Source organism: Columba livia, chromosome 4 (genome assembly GCF_036013475.1).
Source record: "Columba livia isolate bColLiv1 breed racing homer chromosome 4, bColLiv1.pat.W.v2, whole genome shotgun sequence".
Classification (NCBI taxonomy): domain Eukaryota; kingdom Metazoa; phylum Chordata; class Aves; order Columbiformes; family Columbidae; genus Columba; species Columba livia.
The window spans coordinates 57,930,433-57,956,172 of NC_088605.1; the positions used below are offsets into that span (position 1 = coordinate 57,930,433).

At 37.5% G+C, this 25,740-nt stretch overlaps 1 protein-coding gene across 3 annotated transcripts in view; it reads left to right on the top strand.

Moving 5' to 3' along the window:
• Window positions 1–128: 128 nt before the first annotated feature.
• ANAPC10 (anaphase promoting complex subunit 10) overlaps window positions 129–25,740 on the top strand; it is a 38,335-nt gene continuing 12,723 nt past the window's right edge. For 2 of the 3 annotated variants that reach the window (XR_010472377.1, XM_065061955.1), the window contains exons 1-4: window positions 129–365; window positions 6,832–6,948; window positions 8,491–8,581; window positions 9,377–9,497. Coding sequence is in view for 2 of the 3 variants with exons in the window: in XM_065061955.1 (XP_064918027.1) it covers window positions 6,834–6,948; window positions 8,491–8,581; window positions 9,377–9,497 (327 nt within the window). In the remaining variant the exon portion in view is untranslated. Of the gene's footprint in view, window positions 366–2,670; window positions 2,694–6,831; window positions 6,949–8,490; window positions 8,582–9,376; window positions 9,498–25,740 lie in introns of those variants that run through there. The other variant, XM_065061956.1, reaches the window with a different exon arrangement.

The following is a 25,740-nucleotide window of genomic DNA, read 5'->3' on the forward strand; positions in this document are numbered from 1 at the left end:
GTTCCGGCCCCCACCGGCTCGGCACTGAGGGAGATCCCTGAGCCGGCAAACCCCGCCGTGGACCCCCAGCGCGCGCCGAGCGCCGTCCCTCCCCACCGGCCGCACGCGGGCACCTGCACCCCGCCCCGCTCCGTTCTTTTTCAAACCGAGCTCGCGCGGCGCGCGTGGCTCTGCGCGTGCGCGGCTGGGCGGCAGCGGCGCCGCGGGAGCCGGAGCTCGGCAGCTCCCGTGGTGGGCGGGCGTCAGGCCCTCACGACGGTGGCGGCCGCCGCCCGCCTTTCGAACGCGCTGAGGGGACTCGTGCTGCGCCGGCGCTGCTGCCCCGTGGCCGCTCCGTCCCTCGCTGCGGCGGCTTGGAGGCTCAGGTGGGGACGCTGCTCGGGACCGGCCCGGGGGCCGAGGGGGAGGAGCGGGAGGGTGTGTAGCTCGTGCTTTCTCCTCAGTCCGCCCCGCGCCAGCTGCAGCCGGCACCGGGTTGAGGGGCGGCTGCTCCCGCGGCTCGGCTCCGGGTGTTCCGGCAGCCGCCGGAGCTGCGGCCGTGCCCGGGCATCAGGGGCGCTAGCTGACGGGGGGTGCTCGCTCGGCGTCTGCGGTGGCCGCCGGCTCCCGGTGGGGGCCGGGTCCGTACTGCGGGTTTGTCCCTCTGCGCGTGCCGGTGTGCGTGCATGGACCCCCCGGCGGGGAGCATGTGGTTGAGTGCATCTAGTGGTTAAGCGCAGCCCGTGTGTTTCGTGCGTGGGTGTTGCTGATTTATTTCCTAATATTTAAAGGGTTTTTAGGTCTGGGGGACACGGCCATAATACAGTGATGCAAAACTAGTTAATTATGTTTAAAAGCGTAATTAAATGTTCTTCAAAGAAACCGTTGGGGGAAGAGCTACCAAGGAGGCCTGAGTGAAAGCAGCTTGATTTGTCAAACTGCTTTCATCCTCTGGTTACTGTATTTTCTAAAGAATGTTTTTATTTAATGCAAGTTCTCGTAAAGAACTGCTTGCATCCTTTAAAGAACAACTTATAGCCTTATGAGGTAACTTTGGAAGTCTGGGTTTCTACAAAAATTATTTTTTAAATGTGTTTATTTAGATTGGTTAGGGATATGTGTATAAAAATTGCTAATGTAACTTCTTTTGTACAGTTGTTTTAATTACCTTATTTTTAGTTAAAGATATCTTTGTGACAATGAAAGTCCCAAGTCATTTTTGCTGATAGCATTAAAGCTATATACTGAAGGCAGAGTAAAAAAATGCATTTAAATCACATTGAGAGAATAACCTGAGGGATCAAATGTGCAGGTGAGGTAGTTGAAACAGCTGAATACAAAATAGGAAGCATAGTAAGAGGCTAGTTTCTGGAAATATCTTGAGATCTTTAAATGCCTTGAACCAACCAGGATCCGTAAAAAGAAAACGAGAGCAGGAAAAAGACCTTGTGAGATAAAATGGGTCATGCAAGTATGAAAGTCAGGGAATCTAAGGTATGAAATCCCTTTCTCTTAAGTGGAATGGGGAAGGCAGTTTTGTAAATCACATGTATAGCAAAAGTGCTGGAGTAGTCAGTGGAGCTTTTGTTCAGCTTTGATGGAAAAGTTGTAGTCAAATACGTGCTGAAATTGAATAAAATTATGTGATGGGAATTCAGTCAGAACAATCATTAAAAAAAAAAAAAAAGAAGTAAAACTAGCTAAACTTTGATCCCCTGATTCTGCACAAGTGGGTTGGGAGGAGAATTTGTCAGTAAAGTAGAAGACAAATAAAAGCAACATGCAAACAGGAAATGGACTAATTTGGTTTGTTAAGAGCAGTCTGGATCAAAGCTTTTTTTTTTTTTTTTCTGACAGTAAACAATAGAGTTAATGAAAAAGGAATATAAGTGGTTTGTCTTGAGTTTTACAGGGTTTCTGCCATTGTCTGGGTTGACATTGTTAAAAACAAGCTAAATATAATTTTTGTGAGATCTTGTACAGCTATTTGAAAAATTGCTTTTGAAGCTGATTTGTAAATAATTCACTTTTAAACAGGGGTTTCACAAAGTGTCCTCCTGGGGAGTTCTCTTTTGAATGTATTTTCATTGTTTTCTGTAATGGTGGATACAAAAATAGATACGTTGACAGGTTGGAGGGTTTGCAAGCACTGTACAGCTCAGGGTCAGAATTCAAAATGATCTTGATAAGATTAATAGTGGATTGGAAATCAGTGTAATTAAGCTCAGTTAACGAGAACTGAGGGAGGAAGGGAACACAGGAAAAATCAAATCCATAATTAATGGAAAGGTTATTACTGAACAGCAAACACTATCCCCCCCAAAAAAGCATTTGAGATCTCTAGTGCATAGTAAACTAAATATTAATCCATAATATGATGTCCTGTCAACTAGACAAGTGTTATTTTGGCATGTTAGCAGGCACAATTAAATATAAGGACAAGAAGTGATTATTCTGCTCTGTTGAAGAAGGGCCGAAGGGCCTTAGTTAAAATGGTATGGCTTTTTTTAAACCATAGTATGTAGATCTCTAGACTCTGCAAGAATATGAGGTTTATATTTAGGTTGAATTTCAGAGCAAAACATTTAGCTTTTACATTGACAAAACACTGAAGCTGGCTGTCCACAAAGTTTGTGAAATCTTTTTTTCCAGACAAGTAAATGGCTGCACAAACATCTGTTGAGGACAGTCTGCTCTCTCAGAATTCCATACAGGTGTGCACTTAAACAGCTCTTTGTCTTACTAATGCGGTGGAATGTGAAACTTTAATTGCAGAAAACTGCTTTGGAATCTGCAGAAGTTTTCTTGAGCCTGGATTATTATGGAGGTTTAGTAGGAAAAGGACCACAATGTATCCTACTCTGTCTCCTATCCAGTGTGTTGTGGAAGAAGTGTGTGCATTAGTGAAGGGTTTGCTTTCAGGCATGCATCTTTTTAAAAAGTGTCTTCCACTGGGATACTGAGAATGACCTGTCTGCTTTGACTGTGGAAGACAGACTGTTGAACCATGTAAATCCATTTTTTTAATAAACTGTATTTGTTAAAACATCTTTAATGGCTGTTACTTCACAGGGATGTTCTCAGAAAAGGAGCAAACTTCTCTGAGGAAGATCCTGAGGGATAAAGAGCTCAAGGAAGGAGGGGGGCAAAAACTTAGCTGCCTTCTTGTCTTGATCAAAGGATATGCATATCATATAACGGAAAATGGCAAAATGAAAGTGTGGCATCAGTCATGTCACTAAGACACTAATATATTAATATTGTTAATAAGGAAACAGCAGCCTATTAATAATCTTTTGGAATAATTGAATTGGAAAATTGGAGATGTTTCCAGCCAATGATTCTATAGATGCAGTGTGTTTTTCTATTTTTCAGCACAGATCAAGGATGAAAAAGCTTCTATACCGATCACTTATTTTTACACAACCTGAAAAAAAGCAAAAAAAAAATAATCTCATTCTATTATCTTATTGAGCTAAGAAAATGTATGTGTGGGGGAATTGACCTTTATTTTGTGTTTATTTATTTGGTGACTTAAATAGATGCAAGTGTGGTTTTACTTTTCATGACAAATATTTGTGTTTTGTCCAAAATGAGGAAATGTCCAAAAGTGTTGCTTGAGTAGTCTGACCTGTTGCAGTGTTATTTTTCCCTAGTACTTTTATCAGCTTTTTAAAAATTATTAGAGAATAGGGAAGCTTCAGCAAAGCTATCCAGAATGTATTGTTACAAAGCTCATTAACAGAAGTTGTCATGAAAAACTGACGTGATTATTTCAACATATTCATTTAAATAGTAAGGATTTTCAGTCTTTCATGTCACTGATGCACAATTTGTGGCTAACTTATTTGCCAGCAGTGGTTTGGAGTTGAGAGCTGGATCTTGAGTAGCTTTGCCTGTTAGACTGAAGGAAACACCCAGTTTAAGACAGTAGGAAACTTGGATGGCTTTTCTTGCTGTGTATTGCAAACCCCCAAAATGTATGTGTGCTTCAAGCTTTCATGAACCACTGCAATGCAAATCTTGGCAGTGTAAAGTTATTTAGGACCTCCCTGTGCACAGTAAAGCTTCTAAGATATCTCAACGTCATTGTCTTAAAGGATTCAGCATACTTGAAAATCAATAGTAATTTTTCTAAAAAAAGTCTTAAAGTTGAGTTTTTCCCAACTCAGTGTAACTCAACTGCTTTTAGTTGATTTGTTGTCACAAAAGCAACAAAACAGTGCAGAGTTTGGACTAGTAGTTGATTTGAGCTTTAAAATTCATGGGTGCAGGAAAATAGTCTCCCCAATGCTTAATAAATGTAATTTGAATTTTGATGTAGGATGCAAGTTGAACTAGGTGATCTTTGAAGGTCCCTTGCAAGCCAAATCATTCTGTGCAAAATGTTTGTTTTTCAGGTAGCTGTGAACTAAGTGTTTTGTGATTTTTTTGATTTTTAAATTTTTTTAAATTATTCCTTTCCCCTCTTCTTCCCCCCCTCACCCCCCCCAACTGTTTGAGATTCTTAGATTAGAATACTTGTCATATTGTGTTTTATTGAAGTTGCTATCACTACATTTAAAGTTGTGCTAACCAGCAACTAGAGCAGGGGTGTCAAATTCATTTTCACCAGGGGTCACATCAGCCTCGCAGTTGCCTTCCAAGGACCAAATGTAGTTTTAGGACTGTATAAATGTAGGAGTAGTTACATTTAGACAGTCCTAAAATTACGTTTGGATTGACTGTTTAATTTTTAATAGTTTGGTTTTTTGAACAGAACTCTTCTGGACAGGCGAGACTTCAAAACATCTTTTTGCATGAGTGTGTTTTCTTCTAATTGGACAGCATTGGGGTAGTATATCTGTGTATTATATGAATATATATGTGGTATCTGTCAGATTAGTTGTGTAGTGTTTAACCCAATTTTCTGAGAAGACTGTGTTTGAGCAAGACTTTGTGGCCTGCTTTTATCAGTACTTAGATTTTACTACGTATGTAATTATTTCCTTTCTTTTTTTTTTTTTTTTACGGTAGTCAGGATTGCAGTCTTGTATGTGAGAAAGTAGCAAAGAAACTTGGAAGTCTGTCTCAAGACAGAATGAAAAAAACCACTTAGGCAAGGGCCAGTAGAAAATATTCGTTGCAGAAGCAACGTACACTACAGAATTCAAATTACCTGTGTCCAACAAAGAGTTTTTAGCTGCAGAGCTGTTCTTGCATAGAAAATCTTGTCTCTGACTCGTCAGTTCTCTGGTGGGTAAGCCTGGGATCCTGTGGATACCAGTGTAGTTCAGTACTTCATTTGCTGTATAGGAGAGGTACTAGAAGACTTCTGGTAGCCAGAAGTGCAAACGACATCCTGGGGTGCATCAAACACGCTATAACCAACCAGTCAAAATAAGTGATTATCCCGCTGTATTTGCTGTTGGCGCAACCTCCCTATGAGCACTGTATGCAGTTCTAGGCACCGCAATTTAAGAAGGTTGTTAAGGTACCTGAGTGTGTCCAGAGGAGGGCTACAAAGCTGGTGCAAGGCATGTCCTATAAGGAGCTGCTAAGGACTTTGGGCTTGTCTAGTTTGCAGAAAATGAGTCTGAGGGTTGAGCTCATTGAGCTTGTTGAGCTCTACAGCTTCCTGAGGAGGGGAGGTAGAGAGAGAGGTGCTGATCTCCCTGGTATCCAGTGACAGGACATGTGGGAATGGATCAAAGCTGCACTGGGGAGGTTCAGACTGGACATTAGGAAGCATTTCTTTACCAAGAGGGTGGTCAAACACTGGAACAGGCTTCCTAGAGAGGTGGTTGATGCCCCAAGCCTGTCAGTGTTCAAGAGGCATTTGGACAATGCCCTTCATAACATGCTTTAACTTTTGGTCAACCCTGAATTAGTCAGTTAGGTGATTGTTGTAGTTCCCTTCCAACCGAAATATTTCTAGTCCAGTCTATTCTGTTCTATTCTAATTTTTCTGAGATCTAGCTGAGCATAATATGCTATCATGCATGTAAGCAAAGGATTAGAAGTCAGCTTTGATTTCCTGACTTTTGAGTTGTTTTTGTTTAATTTTAAGCTTTAATGTAGTTCCTTGCATGGAACTTACGTTTCTTTGGAGTCCTTTGTTCTGTTCTTATAAGCTACTTTCTAGGAAGTGGTCAGGTGCTCTATACTATGTGAAAACTAACATGATTGTGTTGTAGTATATATGGTAGTAGTCTAATTGTTGAGACTGTGATTACTTAAGCAGTGTAAGTCACAGGTTAATGATTCCAGATTAAGTTGTGAAGTTAGGGAATTGTACCATGGATGGGTGTGGCAATAGCCAATCCGTACCAGTTTAGGGACTGTGTGATTTGTTTAAACTCTCCTTTCCTATTTTTAAGGAGAACTATCTCTAGGAATATAGGTTTGCTCTAGCTTCTGAACTTGCAGATTAAGAAAACTCGTAAGTGTGTGTGTATGAAATGAAGTTGCATTGCTAGCCTTTAAATCAACAGAGTATGTTTTAATTTCTTAAAACCAAAAAAAAAAAAGTAAAAAAAACCAGAACCTGAAACCCTAATTCTGTATGTGTGAATTAGAATGATAAAACGTGTCTTATGAATGTTCCTTCCAAATGGGTATCGAATTTTTAAGGACACAAATTTCACATGTGGAACCTCTTATTTAAAGATTTTTTTGGTTTTTACTTCAATATATTTTATATATAAATAAAAGGTTCTACAGACATGCAAAAATGTACACGTATATGTATAAACAACATATTCTATAGGCTATTCTATAAGATTTAAAGTTTCTATATGAATGAACAGAATCCTTTAATTTTCCCATCAAACTAAAAATGTGTCAGCTAACTCGTTTGTTTTCTTTTACTAGAAATGACTACCCCAAACAAGACACCACCTGGTGCTGATCCAAAGCAGTTAGAGAGGACTGGTACTGTTAGAGAAATAGGCTCACAAGCAGTTTGGTCTCTTTCATCCTGTAAGCCAGGTAAAATCACAACAAATTATGTGTAAAGCTGAATGTACATTTTTCTTCTTAGAATACATAATATTTTGTTTTGATAAGACAACAATACAGAATGTAGCAGTAAACCTGCTGTAGTGAAGCCATACAAATAATTTTGACCTACTCTGTATTTGGTGCAATACACAAGTTATAACTATATCAGAAATCCTACAATGAAGACATATTTCATATTAAAAACAAATCTTTTACTGATCTTTATACTAAACTGATTTTTTTTTTTTTTTTTTTTTTTTTACTTGCACAGTGGTCAAACTAAACCATGTGAGCAGAAACACAGCTGACACTATGTAATTGGTTTTATGCTTTGACATTTTGCCTAGGTATCTTTGACTTTTTAACTTAGAAAAACTATGCAGCTTGGCAGCCTAAATTTTTCGTCCAAACTTTGGACTCTGCTGTTGTAGTATAGTTCCCTTAAGTCCTGCAAGTAAACTATCGTAAAATGTCATGAGCTGCAGTTAATGATAGCTTATAACTGCTCAAAATATCTGAAAATCTGTATTCTTTTTATTTGAAGTGGTTGAACTGCTTATTTTGGAAACATCTGTTGGGAATTGATGTGGTATCTTCCTGCAGCCTAGAGTCAATGATCCCTTTATGTCACAATATTGTGCTCAGGCTGAACATCTTTGGTCTGGTATCCTGGTATCTTACTCTGAGAAAAATACCATATAGTTTAGTCACTCCAAACAGAGTGAAGGTAATTTTTCATTCCAGATTCAATTTCAACTGTTGAAATAAAGCTGCAGATAGTGTAGGCAATCAATAAAAGGATTAGTAAAAGGACAGATAATGAGGGAATGGAAAAATAAAGATTTGGAATTGTTTCTTAAAATGTGACAGCATTTGCTTTCAGGAATACTGGTTTTGGCATCTATTGCTTGTTCTAGCTATTAGTTTGAAAAAGTAATAATATTTCAGTAAACTACTTGAAAATAAAATTATGGAATCATAGAATGATTTGGTTTGGAAGGCTCCTTCAAGATGATCTAGTTCCAAGCCCCCTGCCATGGGCAGGGACACCTTCCACTAGACCAGGTTGCTCAAAGCCTTGTCCAACCTGGTCTTGAACACTCTCAGTGATGGGGCATCCACAGCTTCTCTGGGCAACTTGTACCTGAATGGTCTCTGCTAATGATTTTCCTTCAGTTTAGCAGTTTAATTACAGAATAGGTAGAAAAGCTTAGCCATTAAGCACTGTTCTTGCAATTAGTATGAATTACTACTTAACCATTTGGAATTCCAGGACATATTTAATTGTTTTGACCCCCATAGATTTCAGTAGGAGAGAAGAATGTAAAGACACTCTAGTACTGAGCTTTGGTTGACATATGCCCTGTTTTTGTCACAAAAACATGGGCACAACTGGGATATCTAGATTTATTTACTTATATGCTATAATTTAGGATACATACTTGAGTTTGTAACAGCTGCAGAAAAATTGTCTGTGTCTACATTACAGAAGTGGGATACTCAAGACTTATCACCTTTTCTTTTTCTTAGGATTTGGAGTGGATCAGTTACGAGATGATAATCTAGAAACTTACTGGCAATCAGATGGATCACAGCCTCATTTGGTGAACATCCAATTTAGGTATGAAAAAAATACTCTGTATGTATTAGTGTGCGTTGTATAATTTATTTATTACTGTTCACCAAGATAGGAATTTTGGAAGTGCAAGGACTCCTTTGTCAATCCTATTACCCAGCTGGTAAGAAGCCAGTTAGATAGCATTTATAAAAATGAGATTTTCAAATATTATGGCTACTAAATGCCCAAATAAACAACAAAAAGGAATGTTTAATGGTATGTAATTTGTAACAGTTTCCCATTTACTTAACTGAAGTAAAATTTTTGTCCTTTCTGTCTTTGAGTGTAATTTGAAGGGTAGATGATAGTTTTTCAAGAAGTCCTGTATGACTTAACTGATTGAGAAACCTTTTCTTATTGTGTTCTGCTGTGACAGACAAGACTAGCTCTAGAATACTTTCAGTTGTTTTCCTTTTCAGACTCTTCAGGTAAAAAAAGGTGACAAGCACCTAACCTTATTTGCCTTCTGGACAACTCTTTTGTACAGTGATAGAGCCCATATTTGATAAGCTAAACATATGCTTCATTGCATAACAAGTGCTTATTTGGCATCTTGGCCTTTTGTTGTATTTCTTGGTATACTGACACTTCTGAAGGCAGACGAAGGAGAAAAGTGGAAGTCAACTTTGTGCATAACTTCATGTGAAAATACACCAGTTGCTTTAACAACAGGGTTCTTATCAGTAGACACACTTTTATTTAGTTTAAAAACATTTCAATCTTATTACAAATGAACAACAAATTCATCCTGAATATTTGTATTTATGATGCTTATATAGCTTTTTTTTCTTCTTGCAGAAGAAAAACAACAGTGAAGACATTATGTATTTATGCAGACTACAAATCCGATGAAAGTTATACTCCAAGCAAAATCTCTGTAAGAGTAGGAAATAATTTTCATAATCTCCAGGAAATCCGGGTAGGTCAATGATGCTTTGCTTTCTGTCTCAAAACTGTCCTCTCTCATTAGAGCATCTGATGTAGTAAAATTATTTTTGAAGGTAAAATATGGCAGCATGCTTGTAGGGGGAAAATGACTGGGTTTATTTTGGTGTTTACTCTTAGTTTTTATCTTGTAAATTCACTAGGCTGTTTTCTGTTTGTATTAGGCTCCCTTACCAAGGTGGTTATAACAGACTTGATATATGTAGATCCTGTAATGGAAAAAAGACTGGTGTCTTCCAGAACAGGACTGTTTAGGATTTATTAAACTTTGATCTCACTTAAAACATCTGAAAAACAAACGCATTGCGTACATCAAAAGGGAGACTTAGCTTTTAAATACTTGCATTTTTAGACTTTAAAAAACACATAAATTCAAGTTTTTGTGAATGGGTTGCTCAGTTATCGAGTCTTACTAGGAATCAGATTTTAAAACTGCAGGCTTTAGTTATGGCTGCGTATGGTGCATCAGTATCTTTGGACTCCGGATTTTTAGTTTCAGGAAGCTGCATGTGCTCTTATGAACTAGTAGTGTTTGATTCAAAACTCTCTTTGAGACTGGCAAAACAGAAATTGGGACACAAGGCCTAATCATCGGTTATGCAAAGGTTTCTTTGTGTTCTACTGGTTAGAGAATCTTCATGTTAAGTGATAGTCTGTTACATACTTGCTAACAGGTGACTCTAGCCGCTACTGATGTTGAGAGCTAGGGGAACTGCAACACTGACTTTTCCAAAAATAATATATAAAACAAGCAAGATGACAATTTAAATTAGAAGTCTAATGTAAATTACAATCAGATGTGTTCATAAATTATGCTTTACTTTTGAGTATAGTTTCTGATATTTTGCAATTTTTTTTTATTCTGGACGGTCACTGAGATGTGAAAAATTTGGAAGGGAGGCAGTGTTTTTGTTAACAATATGATGCAAAATTCGATTTATTTTTCTGTGAAAATGATGTTTGATGCATAAGACTTCAAATAGGACATATATTTTTAGTGTTTTGTTAATGTTTTTATTTACAAAAGTGTAGTAGTCAAACCCAGTATTTTTCATGGTGATACTTCTAGCTGGAAGAAAGTTTTTTTGTTGGAACAAGTGAGATCAGATTTGAGTTGCCTTGACTGTTTAGTTTTGGTAGCCTTTTGGTAAGTAGGTAAAGCAGATTTAAAATAATCTGTGATCTGGATAGAGCTCCACCTTACAAATTAATTGGGTTACTCACGAGTGGATATCTGCTAATTTTGAGTTACCATAGCCTAATGTTTCAGATTCCTCTTTTCTGGAGCTCAGAAGCTAATGGCTTATATATTGGGAAGGTTTAACTTACCTCCCTTATATTGCAGGAATTACAATAATAGAAGGATCTGAATGATGAGAAAAGGGAGGTGCTAAATACTTGTCTTAATTTTTACTTTTGGGATTTTTATTACTTTCACTTTTTTTCAGTGTTTGAAGTCCCAAGAAGAACAACTTAAAGTAGAAGGCTGTAGATGCATTGGGGATAGCAAGTGTAGTAAACATGTGCCTCTGTTATGTTGGTGCTTTGTATCTGTCTATATCCTTACAATGATTTGTCATGTCCTCACAAGTTTTGAACTATGCTTTTATACTAAATCTTAAACGGAACAGTCTTGCACTTAAAAAAAAATATTATTTCAAAAGGAAATGAATAGTCATATTACTTTGACTTTCAACAGCTGCAAATTTTCCCTTTTAATGTTAATTGCATCGCAGCAATTAAGGAGTTGCACACAGTAACACAGTAAGCAGCTGGATATTTTGTTAGGCTACAGGTCTGTTTTCTGAGTGTCCACTAGATGTCACGGTTGTCCTTAATTATCAGTTTGATTTTGTGCTTGTAGTCTGCTCTTGCAATAAGTACATGATCATCCTTTTATAATCATGTTTAGTACAGCATTGTGTGTACAACCACAATAACTTAAGTTTCTTCTACAGTGGTAGGCTTCCACTTTAGAGGTTATATGTGTTACTAAAGATCTACAGAAACAATAAAATGTGAAATAAGTGTGTTTGTCTTCTGCAGTATTTATTTAGCTTTTTTCTTGCTCAACACAGGATTCTATAGGTAATGTATTTAGTTTAAAAAAGACGTCTAAATTAAGTTGCTAGTATCTTTTATCGTATATTAATATGGCTGTAATATGGTGCGAGAGCAATAATCCTTATGCATAACACATACTCATATGCCTTAACTTCAAAAATGAGAAAAAAATATGGTCAAGCTGCTTACTAGTGAGATATAATACTTTAATGCTGTAAAATAAAGTGACTTTGTTGTCTCTGTAAGGTTCAATAGTGCTATACATTTTCTATTTCTTAAATTGCTTGATACTCAGAATGTGTTTAGTAAATTTTTATGCAGTGCTGAAACTTTCTCATTTCTTCAGCTTTTGACACATAGGCAGAGAACTGTTATGAGCTCTTTAGAGAAATCTGCTTAATTATACAATGATTCCATTGGCTTCAGGACTGATGAACTGGGTGGAAAATCCAGCTAAATCATTTTATATTTTTCCATGGATGCTTGCCCAGCTCATAGTGTTTAATGAAAGTCCTATGATGCATCCATGTGTTTTCTCCTTAATGGTGAAATTTTCAAAACAATGCAATGTGCTGTTAGGGTAGGTTTTATCACTAATATGAGATTAGCCTTAGTTTATGGCCTGTTATGAAGGCATGTCCTTTTTGGAACCAAAAGTGAAATTATTTTCTGAATAAAAGTTTTTCCCCCTCTGAGAAACAAGTCATTTTTACCCCATCTGTGTGTGAGAACAGCCATCATAATCTGGCGGTATTATTCCCTTGCTCAGCTGGAGGAACTACATTTAAGACGTGTGCAGTAAGCCTTCTCCTCTGACTTAAGTGTCTTTTTATCACAGCTGTCAAGCTTGGAGAGCAAATATTTTCTCATTTCCATACTTAAGAGTTCTCCCATGTAATGGTGCAAACAGTCTGAATGGGCACGATGAGTCTACAGAGGCATTTTTGGAACAGCATCCAGACTTCAGTATGTGATTTAAGTTGTTATACTTTCTCAAGATATGAAAATAACCCAGGATATGAGTGAAATGTTGGCTGCAAGAGATTTCTGGTCTCTTCAAATAATGCTTATCTGCTTGTTGCCTTTCTACTTCTTCAAGGCATTTAGGTTGTCAGCAGTTCTCTTGCCATAAAAAACTGAATTGTTATGATGCAAAGTGCAGGTGGGATTTCAGGTTATATTAATCTAGTCATTTCAATGGCTTCTCCTGTCAGCCTATAATGTGGGGACTTCACACAGCAAAGCAAGATACCTGTGAACTCTCTTATTAGCTACTTCTACATCTTTTGATGTAAGATACTCTCTGGGAAGGTGTGGGTCAGGCTTTCTGAAAGTAGTTACTCACTTCTCACATTAGTTCATGTCTGACAAGCCACTGGTGTTGAATCTCAAAATTAAACTTGCTTTAAGAGGCAGACCCCCTTCTAGAAAGAGACAGTCTCTTCTGTTCTGCTGTGCCCTGTAGAGGACCCAGCCACAGAATGCAGTATACATGTCTTGGCTGTAAATAGGTAAGATGCAACTAGACAGGTATTATTTGCTTCCTATTCCAATAGGAGTTAGTTCTTCCAGCACACTTTTTAGACTTTCCTATCATTTTTGATTTGTAGTAGGACATGTTTTTCATTTACTTGTTTGTGTAGTTCAGGGAAACTAGCAGACTTTGACAGAACCAAACCATTTCTGGTGTGTGGCATTGCTATGTGTACTTTGTTTGTCAAATTGCTTAAGGATAGTAATAATCCACCAGGCAGGTAAGATCTATTAACATTGAGGCCTAAAAGGGAATGATCAGAAATACCCCAATGGAGGTGGGGGACAGGAAGCTGCTGCCTATGAATGTGTGTTCTTTATGCAGCAGGGCAAATCTGCAAACAGTGTTGTGGCTTTGCATAACCTAGGTAAGCAAGATGCTTTCTTTTGGAAGCCATTCTGTCTGAAGCAGTGCTGCTGGCACAGGGTAACTCCCTTGCTTAACAACCTTATAGATATATGACTTATTGCTGCTAGGCGGTGGTAAGTAGACCTAATGTGAGGAAAAGAGACTTTGTTGCTGGAGGTCCTATGTAGCAGACTTTGCATCAGAGAATGGTACCAAGTATTGTTTTGGTAGTGGCCTGCTCTAACTCAGTTGCTCTATATTCTCTTCCTGGAACAAAAGCCTGTTTGACAGGACTCAGTTCTGAACATGACTTTGAAGACAGGTCCTCAAAGCCTGGTTATCTTAATACAGCTTTGCCAGCAATACTGCAAATCCCTTGTTTCAGCTTTTTGTTTTCTCTTGTTGACTTGCTGGTTATTTTGGTTTTGGTTTGTTTTCTAGCCCTTTTAGTCTTGTTTTGGTATTTTGCGACCAGGTGCTCCAGACCTGCAGCAGGCCCAGCAGTGTCTCTGGTGACACAGTGTTGTGACCGAGCACCACGGACAGGGCCACTTCTTCCCTGCTTGAAGACCTTCTGCACTAGAGCAGGGAATTATCAACCAGAGGAATGGCCAAACTGGGGAGCTTTTCCTAGAGGTACTTAAGGGAGTCTGACCTTATTGTAATCTCTTTACTCCTACAGTGTAAAGTGGTTGTAGTGCAGAGGCTGGACTTTTCTAGATGTTTTCTGAAACTCACCAGCTACTAATCTCAACTTGTTTTCTCTATGTGGAGTAAACTTAAATATGGAGGAACAAGGAGATCCTAATTTGTCATAGGACTGTTGCAAACTAACGAATCAAGAAAGTATACTACTGCTGAGTCTCTGATCAAACATCTCTAAGGTGCATTTTAAACTGCTCTCATCTGAAGATGGAGTACTGAGTTATTGCTTTATTTAGATTCCTGGCAAGGCTTCAAGTACACTGGTTAGAAACCCTTCCTCTGTGTTCTTTCTCCCCTATAAGATGTGTTTCTGACCCCAAGTTTTTTCTTGAGTTCAGAATGTCAAATAAAAATATCTAGTCTGCTTTCTGCAAACTATACTTGATGCTAAGAAAACGCTGAGTAAGCTTTAGTTTTATAGAATTTTGAACTGTAGTCTGTCTTACCTGTCTCTAGGATGCTCTGCAGATGAGGTCAGCACATCAGCTTGTGCATTTTGATTGTTATCTTGCTGTTTTGCTAGTTAGATATGGACTTAGTTCATCAGGATGCAGACAGTATCTTTTTTGTACATCTGAAATTTACCAGTATTGGAAATCTGCAAAGCGGGGGAGGAACATGATCCCCTGGTATTTTTGAGTTATTAAGCCTTGTGCTTGATGTCAAGGGTAGGAGTCAAGTTTAGGAGGCAAGGTTATTTTCATTTGATGCAGCTGGTACTCCTTATTTCCACCTTCCAACAGAAAGGATATTTTGCAAGTCACCAACTGGGGTGTTCACATGAAGCCTTCTATGCAAAAAAAAGGCTAATTTGATGGCATAACATCACTGTTCTCTGGAAATTTCATCATCAATGTAGATGATATGACCTACTCATTATTCCTTTGCTTATGAAAATAAACTAATATATGCTTCAAACTGTGGGAGTTTTGAAGAGGATTACAGTTCTCTTGCTTTTTATACCCTGGTAGTGTAGTACAGTGGAACAGAGCTTACTATGGAATCATTAGAAATGCAGTTATTGAAATAGTCTTTTGACTACTTTTGACTCCGGCTTTCTTTGGGGTGCAGCCAGGGGAGTTTCGGTTGGGACGTTTAGTTGGGCCTTTTGCCATTTTGCAGAGGCCTCTGGGCTTTTCTGCCTTTTTTTCCCTCTTTCTCTCTTTTGGATGGGGTGTTCAGGACTGGGGTATCGTTTCCTGGGACTGGCTGCTTCAGTGTGAACGGAATTAGTTTGGAATTGCCTTGAGTATATTTTTTTTTCCCTATTATATGTGTATTTACTAGTAGTGTATTAGTATTTTGTTATTTTATTTAACTGTGTTTATCTCAATCTAAGTTTCTCTCTTCCTGTTTTATTCTTTCCCCTATTGGGCAGGGTAGGGGAAGGGGTGAGTGAGCAGCTATTGTGGTTGTATTGCTAGCTTGGGTTAAACGACGACTCTTCAGAAGCAGAAGAAAAGCCATGTGAAAGAAAGTGGCAACAGTTCCATGAAAGGCAGAAACTTCATGAAGTACAAAGTTTTCCTCAAGGAAACTCAACTATAGAGAGGCTAGGAACTGAAGCACAACATTTTACGTATGTGAAAGCCTCTCCTTGGATTATAAGCTTTTTCATGATTGTTCAATCAAAGTTCCACCATGGAAAAGGGATTAGAAAATGTGTATGATTTCTCATGTAAAAGTGAAAGAGCTTTTCTTTCCACTGCCAATGAGAAACTGCAAGGTCACTTACTAGTCAATGTGACATTAATCATTTACATTATACTGTGTAATACTTCTTTGTAGCAAGTGTTTGATTACATGTTTTCATCTCTCTTTTTTTTTGGTGCCTGAAGTTCTAGTAGGAGGATTTGAAGGGATTTCTTAAAAAGCATAGGTTTTAGATACTTCTGTAAAAATCTTTGGTGTGGATGGCTTAAAACTGCAGATATTTTTTTAAAAAGTGTGTTATCAATGCAAGGAAACTACCCTCTATGTGATGGGGGAATTTTTTCTAGGCTTTGATGCAAGCCTCAACCACTGTATTCTAATTACAGTACTATAAACAAATTCCAGTCCATTTTCTGGTGGGCAGGAGCAGGTTGCAGATAGTGTTCTGTCTGCCGGAAGGACGGAGCCAAATACCCAAACCTTTTTATATTAGTATTTTTTCTAAAGTAGGGATAAAATTATGGCCTTATAGCACGTATAGAGTTGTATAAGGAAGCCAACTGCAAATTTAGGTGAGCATATTCTCCAATGTTCTTTTGAAGTATGTAGGGTGATAATACTGTTGTAGAATTACAATAGTACTAGTCATCTTGTAGAAATGTTAAGTGATTAGTTTGTAGTCTGTGCAGATTATCTGTGCTATTAAACCAATATCCCAAATCAAAACAAACAAAACAAATTCACCAAAAAAAATAACACCTGAGGTAAAGCACCATACACATGTGTGTATAATCCTTCCAGTCCTTAAAATCTATTGTTACCATTTGTTCATCAGTTTGTTATACTGGCTCAACTGTTCTTGGTAACATCTTTCAGAAAAGCTATTTGTTTTCAGTGGTGCTTTGATAACGATTAAATAGCTATTGGAGATTTAATATACTTTGCATACTTATGTGTTGTTCACGAAGTTCTTTGCTTTATGGAATCCATATTTCCTTATTGATGATCTCTGTGATTGTCTCCTGTACTACAGACTTCCCAGATGGTTTTGGAAGGCTTTTCCATTTTTGTATAATATACAACCTGGTAGAATACAGCCATGAAAGATTCTTTGTTTTCCATGATAGTTTCTTTGCTTCTTTATATCCCTGAAGGATTTATTCAGGGAAGACTTGCATAATGAAGAGCAATCTACTAATAGAATAGTCACTTTACCATTCCTAATTACTACAAATGAAGAAACTTTGCAAGAAAATTCTGCATGAAGGGTGAAGGCAATACATGCTATGTGGTATTAAAACTTGTGTGAAACTAGGGTCTGCCACTTTGTGAGTTTTGCCAGTGGTGTGGCTGTGCTGCTGACCTACAAAAATTCTAGCTAGAGCTGTGGAATAGTCCTCCTTTTTTTTTTAACTCTGGCAACTTCTGCAGCTGATTTTCACCCCTCACCCCCCAACATCCATGTGCTTCTGGCTTTTGTGAAAGCTTTTTATGTAGCCTTTAACCCTCCATGCTACATATAGCGTCTCTTTGTTTCTTTTAAACCATGGCTTTTTTCTTTTTGATGCTTGGATAGAGCGGAGATGCTGATCTGTCTCTTTGATAGCATTACCAAATTTTTGGAGCTCCTATAGAGATCAATCAAATGTCTGTCTTTTTTAGCTCCTAGGAATTGGTCCAAACATGTATATTTAGATACAATAGATCATATATATTTAAAATGGTAGTGCCCCCACCCTTTGCTCCCTGAAATTCAAGCTGTAATCAAAGTTATGTGCTATCAGGCTGAGGGAAGAAAAGCATGCTTTTCTTTTACATGCCCAAAATGTAGTGAAAATCCCTGTGGACAATCGTGTTTACAAGGGCAACTGTCTGCATTCAATTGTGGGTTATAAAAGTGCTTGCTTGAATAAATACACTGAGCTATCAGACAGAACAACCAATAGTTCGTTGGACTAATTGACCTTGTCAGTAGAATAGAAACACTTGCAAATAAAATTCCCGTTGCCAGCAAAGTTGCAACTGAAAACCCCTGAAGAAACTGTGTATATCCTCTAACTATCTTGGAATGCAATGATTCAAGGAGCAGACATGTGGGGTTGGGGGACGGAAGGGGGGAATCATTAACTAAGAAAGTTTTCTATACCAGCATTTTCTAATGATTTTTTCTTTTTGTAGCATGAGGTTATAAAATAGTTAAGTAGTTCACTTTCCATCTTCAGAATTATGTTTCCGAACAGTCATTATTAGTTTTACCATATCTCAGGTCCCTTTGTATTATTTGTTTTGCTAGTCTGCCTTTATAATAATGTATCCTTTTCAGAAAAGGCAAAGATATTTGGCTGGTCACCACAGCGTGTTGTAATGAGGGTGGAGTATGTTTGTCATTCTACAGCAATGGTTGACTTACATGAATGCAAGTGTCTATAACCACACATACTGTGGCAGTTTATCTTTTTGAATATGTTCAACTGTGTAACAATGGAAAAGAATCACAGTAAAGAACAGAATATCTGGTCTTCCAATCAAAAGCATGATGGAATAGTTTTTTTACTTTACCAGTGATGAGTCATGTATCTTACTAAAAAAAAAAAAAAAAAAAAAAGGAAAATATTTCACTCCAGAAATAAGTCTTCACAAATGAATTAGTCATATATCAGACATTTCCTTTTAAAAAGTTGGAAATGTCACACAGGTGGAAGCAGTATTTAAGAAAAAAAAAAAAGCACCACTGAAAGACATAACAGGCTTCACTGTGCACTATAAAAAGATGATTTTATTGGTTAGAAAACAAAACAGGAAAAATGGCATTTGGAAAAAAAAAAAGTCTGAAAAATAGTCTAGTTAGCTGCTAAATAAACTTCAGAGATGAAAGTTTAAAAAAAGCACCAAGATTTGTAAAAGGAAGGGAATAGTGTATTTCACCTTAAGTAAGGGACAATGTGTAATAAGGGATTTTGTGGTTTTACAGCTCGGTGCATGTGTTTGAAAGCTGTTCTCTCAGCAACGTGGGTGGCAGGTTATGCTACCATATAATGTATTGTAGTTGGCTCTCCACACTTGTCAGGGTTAGTGTTCAACCATTCGGAAAATTTTCCCATTGTTCTATCATGTGAACCAAGGCTAGTGTTGAATTCCCAATAACCTTCTGCAGGAAAAAGAGGTTTAATTAGAAAGTTTGAAATTTGATTACTTCTGTTATTGTCTTAATGTACTTCTTTCTAATTTAGGTGCTTATCTGCAAATGCAATCAATTTTTGCTCAAAAGATGAAAAACAAACTTAACACTGTACTGCAGTTGCTTCAACACTTTTGAAAAGAAAACTTGTATACTCAATTCTGTCTTTCTTCAGCATTAACACTCTATTTCCGTCTTAAACATGTTTGCTTTAGATGGATCATAGCTTTTGGCAGCTACTGCATTTTTAGCAAATAATACTGTTTCTAGTAAGAGTTGCAAAAAAAAAAAAAACACACAACTTTGTGTGAGGTCCTTGTAAACTGAACCTTGGGAACGTTATGTTATTTCTGTATTTTCCCTCCTTTTGTGCTTCTTCTCTATTTGTGTCATGGTTATAAATTACATCGTTTGAACTAGAGAATTAAAAACATTTTACTTGTGATTCCCGTAATTTAAAAAAGGAACATTTGTTTTATGTGTATTTTTTTTTCCTTTTTACCTGTTATTTCAGAGGCTGGCACACAGAGAAATAAGCAATTATGGTATTGAAATTCCATTGTGCCAGCACCTCCAGGGCATAATCCAAAAAAACCCAGAAAAATCGCCTGCTGGGTTGTATGCAATATGCTTGTGTGAACATCAGTGTCTGCTGTTCGCACATCATTTTTTACTGAAAGTTTCTTCTGGAATAAAGGTTCTGTGTTTGGAGAGTGTACTGGGATATTTGTTGGTCAATGTTTTTTCAAACTTTGTAGGGATTTCTAATTACAGTTCACCAATGCAGACTCGCTAGATACTTTTGCAGGTAATTGTTAGTGCTTCAGAAGTAGGAGAAGCAAGCAGATATTTGGTTTTGGCAGCATATAAACCATATCAAAAAAGAGCTTGATGCTCTTCATTTCATTTAAGCATTCTGCTTGAAGACTGAACATGGGAGTGAGGATGCAGGTGGGTGGGTGGAGAGGGAAATGAGGGCATGACTGAAGACACTGAAATATTTAGTTTCCCTATATCAATATTTTAGCTCCTTCTCTTTCTCCTCTCCTCCTTTTAATACAAATATATTGTCTAACTGGAAGTGCATCCAGCATTACAACTGATACTGGATTTCAGTGTTCAGGCTCATCTATTATAGAATGTCTTCATGGTGCTTGACCAGATCACCCTGACAGGGTGGATCAGAATTCATATTAACTATTGTTTACAAAACATGTAATACTGTTCACTTGCTAACTGTAGTATGTAGCAACATCTGTTTTCTCCGTAGTTCTTAATCTGTTTGCACTTGGGCGTATTGTTGGAGACCCTGTTAGGCAAACTGTTTAATGCAGGCAGAGATTATTACAGTTTCTGGTCTTTTGCTAGATTAATGAAATTTAAGGGAAAAGGAAATTATTCTAAACCAGGTTATAAGGTTCAAGCTAGGTGAAGTGTGATAGTTTACCGTGATACTCAAGATAATTATCTATTTGTCTGACTGTCTAAACACCGCTAAAGTACTTCTAATAGTATAATTGCCAGTGGCAAATGATGTCAGTGTATACTTGCCAGTATAGAAATTATGCTTTTGGTTATCTATCTAAAAAAATAACATAGTCTGTCTTCAGTGGTGTCTTTTTTTCGGCTCCTGCCCCCCTCACCTGTGGTTAAGGTGGTATGGCCAGAGAACTATATGCATGTGTATCTTTTTCCTTCAGTGCAGTAACTGCAAAAGTGTATGCCTGTTTTACTGTTATTAATTTGTTAATGGGCTAGTTCTTAGGTATAGGTTATCTTAATTTCTTTTTTCAGATTAAAGCATAATGCTTTTATATCCAAGTGTGTTCTATGTTGAACAGCAAATTATTTAGGAGATTTTATTCCTGTTTTTATAACTTCTTGTGCTACAATCCGTGACAGAAATTATGTTAAAATTTGGCTGGGCACAGAATTAGACTTTTTTTTTTTTTTTTTTTTTTTTTTTTTAATCATTGGCAAGGGGAAGGCCTGCACTTTGAGTTTCCATACAGTGTTATTTGCTGTAGCAGCATCTTGCATCTTCTTTAGTTTTCCTTGCTTGTAAAGATTTGAAGGGAAGCTTCTGGTAACAATTTTAATTGTGTATGACCCCAAAGGGGAGTTGCTGTGTGGATTGCCAGTTTTTTTGTTTTTTTGTTTTTTTTTTTTTTTCTTGTACATTTGAAGAGGCTCCTGGTGATATTAGGCTTCAAGGTTTAAGTTAAAGAAAACTGAAAAACCTTTGCTTTCTTTGCTTGCCTGCTGTATTGTTTATTGGTTTTTGGGGAAGTGTGAGGGGGAATTATGAGTATTCTGGGAGGAATCCAGACATCTGACTTTACCATTTCTTTAGCAGAGCAAGAAGGTGGGTACTGTTGAAGAAATTGTCTGGAATAAGGGACTTTTCTTTCATCTCTGGGGAGCAGCATGCTAGGGAAGAAGTCTTGCAGAAATGCTTTCTGATATCAGCAGACCTGTACTTGAAAGGGAAATTATGTTATTCTGTAGTAGAGGGCCCTGCATACTGCATAGAAATTGTTAAACAGATGGCTGTTTACCTATCTCCTCTTTTTCTCCCCACCCCCCAGCCTTGTGTTCTATAACCAGGCTCTTTCCCATCTTTGGAGTTCCCCAGACCTGAGAAATCCAAAGCTATTGACTCTGTTTTGGGATCTTATATGTAAAATAATGTTGTGGGAGTCCAATTCTAAATACCAACATCTTCCTTGAAAGATTTAAGAGTTCTTTTGTGTCAAAGATGCCACTAAGATGTTGGTCACTAACTTCTGCTTTTCTCTTTCTGAAGTGAAGCGGTTGCTAGCCAGTTGGAAATATCTTGCAGTGGCATTTGAGCCATTTTTTTTCTGCAAACTGTGGATCAGGATTGGGAGGATAAAGCCAGTGAATTACAAATAATCAGCTTTGATTTACCTGATTATCTTTACAAACTTAATTGTGGGAAGTAATTCTTAGAAGGAGTGCTAGATGATTTCAAACAGTGAAAAGTGCTGAGTGCAGAAAGGTCAAATTGAAGATTGATTCTGACCTCTCTGGGTGCTACTACTAACACAGTATTTAAATCTTTCTAAGCTAGCAGTTGACATTTAATTTGGGCTAAGCATAGGAAGATGTAAATGGAATGGGAACTCTAGGATATCCAAGAACTAAGAAAGTCCTGTGCTGTCCTATTAACTTGTGCTGGTCAACTGGCGTACCACACCTTATTTTCTCTTATGCAATTTAGGTAACAGCAGCTGGGAACATCCTGTCACTATCTTAACCATTCATCTTTAACAGTTCAGTGGTACAGTGGGGAAGTGGCCCTGGTGTAGAACAACTTAGGAGCCAGTTGGTCAACAACTTGCTATTTTCTGGCCTATGCGTGGCTTCCATGTGGCAAGTATCTTTATTTGCATCAGTACAACTTTAAACACATTTCACTGTAGGTATTGCCTTGTGGCAAAGCTACCAAAAGCTGCTGCTAAGTAAGTTCTCAAAACATCCCAAGCAAAACCCAAAAAGCACATCCAGAAAATGCACTGGGTGTGTCATGTTTTGTTAGGCCAGCAGCAAAACAAAAAAAAAAAAAAAACCCATGTTTCCATAAATTCACAAGGAGTGTTAGCGTGGATAAACAGTAGTGAGAATATATTATTCTGTATCTCTAAAAATTGAAAGACAGGCTTTTTCTTCAGGGAGAAGCAGATGGACAAATGTATTTCATGTAGGTATCTGAGGGGGTTTTATCATTAAAATTATACTTGCATTTTCTTTTTTTTTTTTTTTTTTTTTCATTTCTGAAGCTTAACATTTTAGTGGAAAACAGATTATTCACAATATCATTAAGAAAGTAGTTTTATAACCTGAACTCTGGCAAAAATATATGAAAAGGAATGCTGTTCACATGACCAGTTAAAGCAATCCTTGAGGTTCAGAAGAAAACGACACCTGGTAAATGATAAATACCTGAAACAGTTTTTGAGCAATGGATTGAGTTTTTTCAGAGCTATCATCATGACAATCCTCCCTAGAGTTAGGTCTTGCTACTTTGTTGAAATGTTATTTTGGTCAGGGATTGCACCTCTGGGAGGAGCTTTGAGAACACTGCTAGAGAGCATCTGTATTGTATTCTTTGCCAAGTTTTATAGCGGGGCAGAATCAGTTGTAGTTTTATCCTGTTCCTTATCTCAAACAGAGCATGGAAATGTTTCTATTTTATTTCAGTGCTGTTCTCTGTCTTATTCTGTCATAAAATAACAAAGATCATGCGTTCGAATTGGTGAAACCTTTCCCAGGCTTTTCCCGTTTTCTGCAGGAACACACAAGAGAGGGTGGAGTGAGAGTAATAATGTAGCATATGTGTCTGGCTTGAGGGCCTGTGCTCTTTAGCCTTCTTAGCCCAAATCCTAAATTACGTTTATCTCTCCTACTATATTTCAGAATGAGTTCTGGAATCATTTGTGTCTTATGTTAAAGCAATGTTAACAAATACAATTTTTATTGAGGCATTTTATGAATGCTGTTCTCAGTCAGTCTTTGAGTGAACCGTGAGAATCTAGCCCCTTATACGTATTGTGCTCTTTAAAAAAAAAAAAAAATCCATGTTAGTGGTCAAATCAGCTGTGTGTATGAACGACTTTTTTATAATTTCTACTAGCAAATGTAGAAAATCCTAATTTTGTTTCTCTTCAATTGAGTTTCTGTTGTTACTTCTTAGCAAACAATGCTGCTGAGGATATTGAAGCTTAAATAATATTTTGTTTTTTCATTGTTGGGAAAAGAGTTGTAGTTTCGTATCAGGAGCAATGATTTAATAAAACTTTGAAGTAGGTTTCCCTCTGTGTGAACATGTCTCTGTGATTATGACAGTCACCATATTTAACAGGTAGATTTTCATAAAAAGGCTTTGGGTAAATCCAGCACTGCTGGGGTAAGAACTTCTATTGTGGAATTATTAGGCTTCTTTTTATTTGTACTGTCATGAGGAGATAGAGATTTACTCACATAGCAGAATTAAATTAAACAGAGGAGCATATGTACCCATGGGACTTCAAGAGGTACAGTAAGTTGCAGACATTTGTAATCCAGTTCCGTCAGCTTATTACTGATTTCACATCTCTAAGGAGTAAGATGATATCCAACAGTAGCTCTAAATTTAAGACTTAGTGGTCCCATTGGTAAGCAAATTTTCAATTATGTCATTCTTGTGTTTTGCTGGTTGGTTGTTTTTGTTTTTTTGGTTTTTTTCCCACTGCCCCCTCATTCTTCAGGAACATACACAATTAGTTTTATTTTGATTCTCACACAGTTTGTGCTGGAGAGCTGATATTCTTAGACCTGTTAAATGTAGCATTAAGCCTGTGCAAGACTGCTGTTTATAGTAGACATGGTGTGGCAGTAAGCTAGTCATTAGCTCATCTAAATGCCTTTTTGAACTGTACATTCTTTGAATAAATGGTGACTTCAGGAATCTTTGACTCCTAGAAAGAAGTCAAGAAATAGAATTCCTCTAGATTGAGAGGATCAGAGTCCAGAGTCTGACCTCCATGTTAAACAATGAAACATAGCCTTGCATTTTATGGACACACATATGGATTCATAAGAAAGCATGAGCAAAAGCTGAAAACTCCACTGCATTTGTTCCATACACAAAATAAAAAGAAATTGTGTGTAGATGTAAAATTAAATGCTTCCATTGGGCAACAGTCCTGATTCCAGCTTCACAAATTTATGAAAGTGTATTCTGGCTCATAGAAAACTACCCCGCTGAACCTCTGACAAATATACTCTTATTTCTTCTCTTTAAAAGTTCATTCATCTGAAAATATATTTCCAGTGGGACATGTTTATGAATTTGGGATCTTTCTCAGATGAGACATAGCATTGCATTTCAAATTTCCACAAATAGTTTTCACAACAGTCTCTTGTATTTGTTTCCAATGAGTAAATATTCCTTGAGCTGAGCATTACATCTGCTCTGGATCCTGTGAAATGTTACTCTGCATTTGCTTACTGAAATCTGGTATGCTATAATGAACTTCAGTAATGTTACAGTTTGTCAGGTTTTGCCTCACTCACCTTTACTGAGTGTCTGCATCTGCAGTCTTTATCCAGATGCAAAAATGTTTTACTTGTTTGTATACTATACTTCTGCAGGATCTTGGGATTTTGTATAGGTTTAAGGTCTTTAAATTCCTTGCTTTTAGGAAAGGCCACCTGCTTTCATTTTCTGTTTCCTCAGAAACAAGCCATTCCTGTGGAACCAGACGAATGCTTTCATTTAACCCCAGTATTTTTTGTCTTACAAAGCAACAGCTTGTCCCTTTGGTAAAGAATAAGTAGGATTTTTTTAAATTGGGTAGCACTCAGGTGTGACTTACTGCAGCCTTTTTCTAACATTTAAAGTCACTCTGGAAGTACATTTTCATACAGTAGATAAAATGTTACAGCAATGCAGTTTTGTGGGCCTATCTGGCAGAAGATCAGATATCTAGTTCTCTTCAATAAGAGACGTTTTTAGTGAGGAGAATGGTTTTCTTTTGTTTTAGATGTACGTTCTTCCCCACACCTATAAAGGGTGCTTGAGAGCTGAAAGCTTTTGGCTGCTACTAATATTGACTTATTTTTAAATCACACGATATGCCCATTTTCTTATATTTATTTGTTTCCCATATTATTTATCCTGAAGCATTCCAGTATTCTCTGGGATGCAAAATATAAGGCATGAAGTGTAAT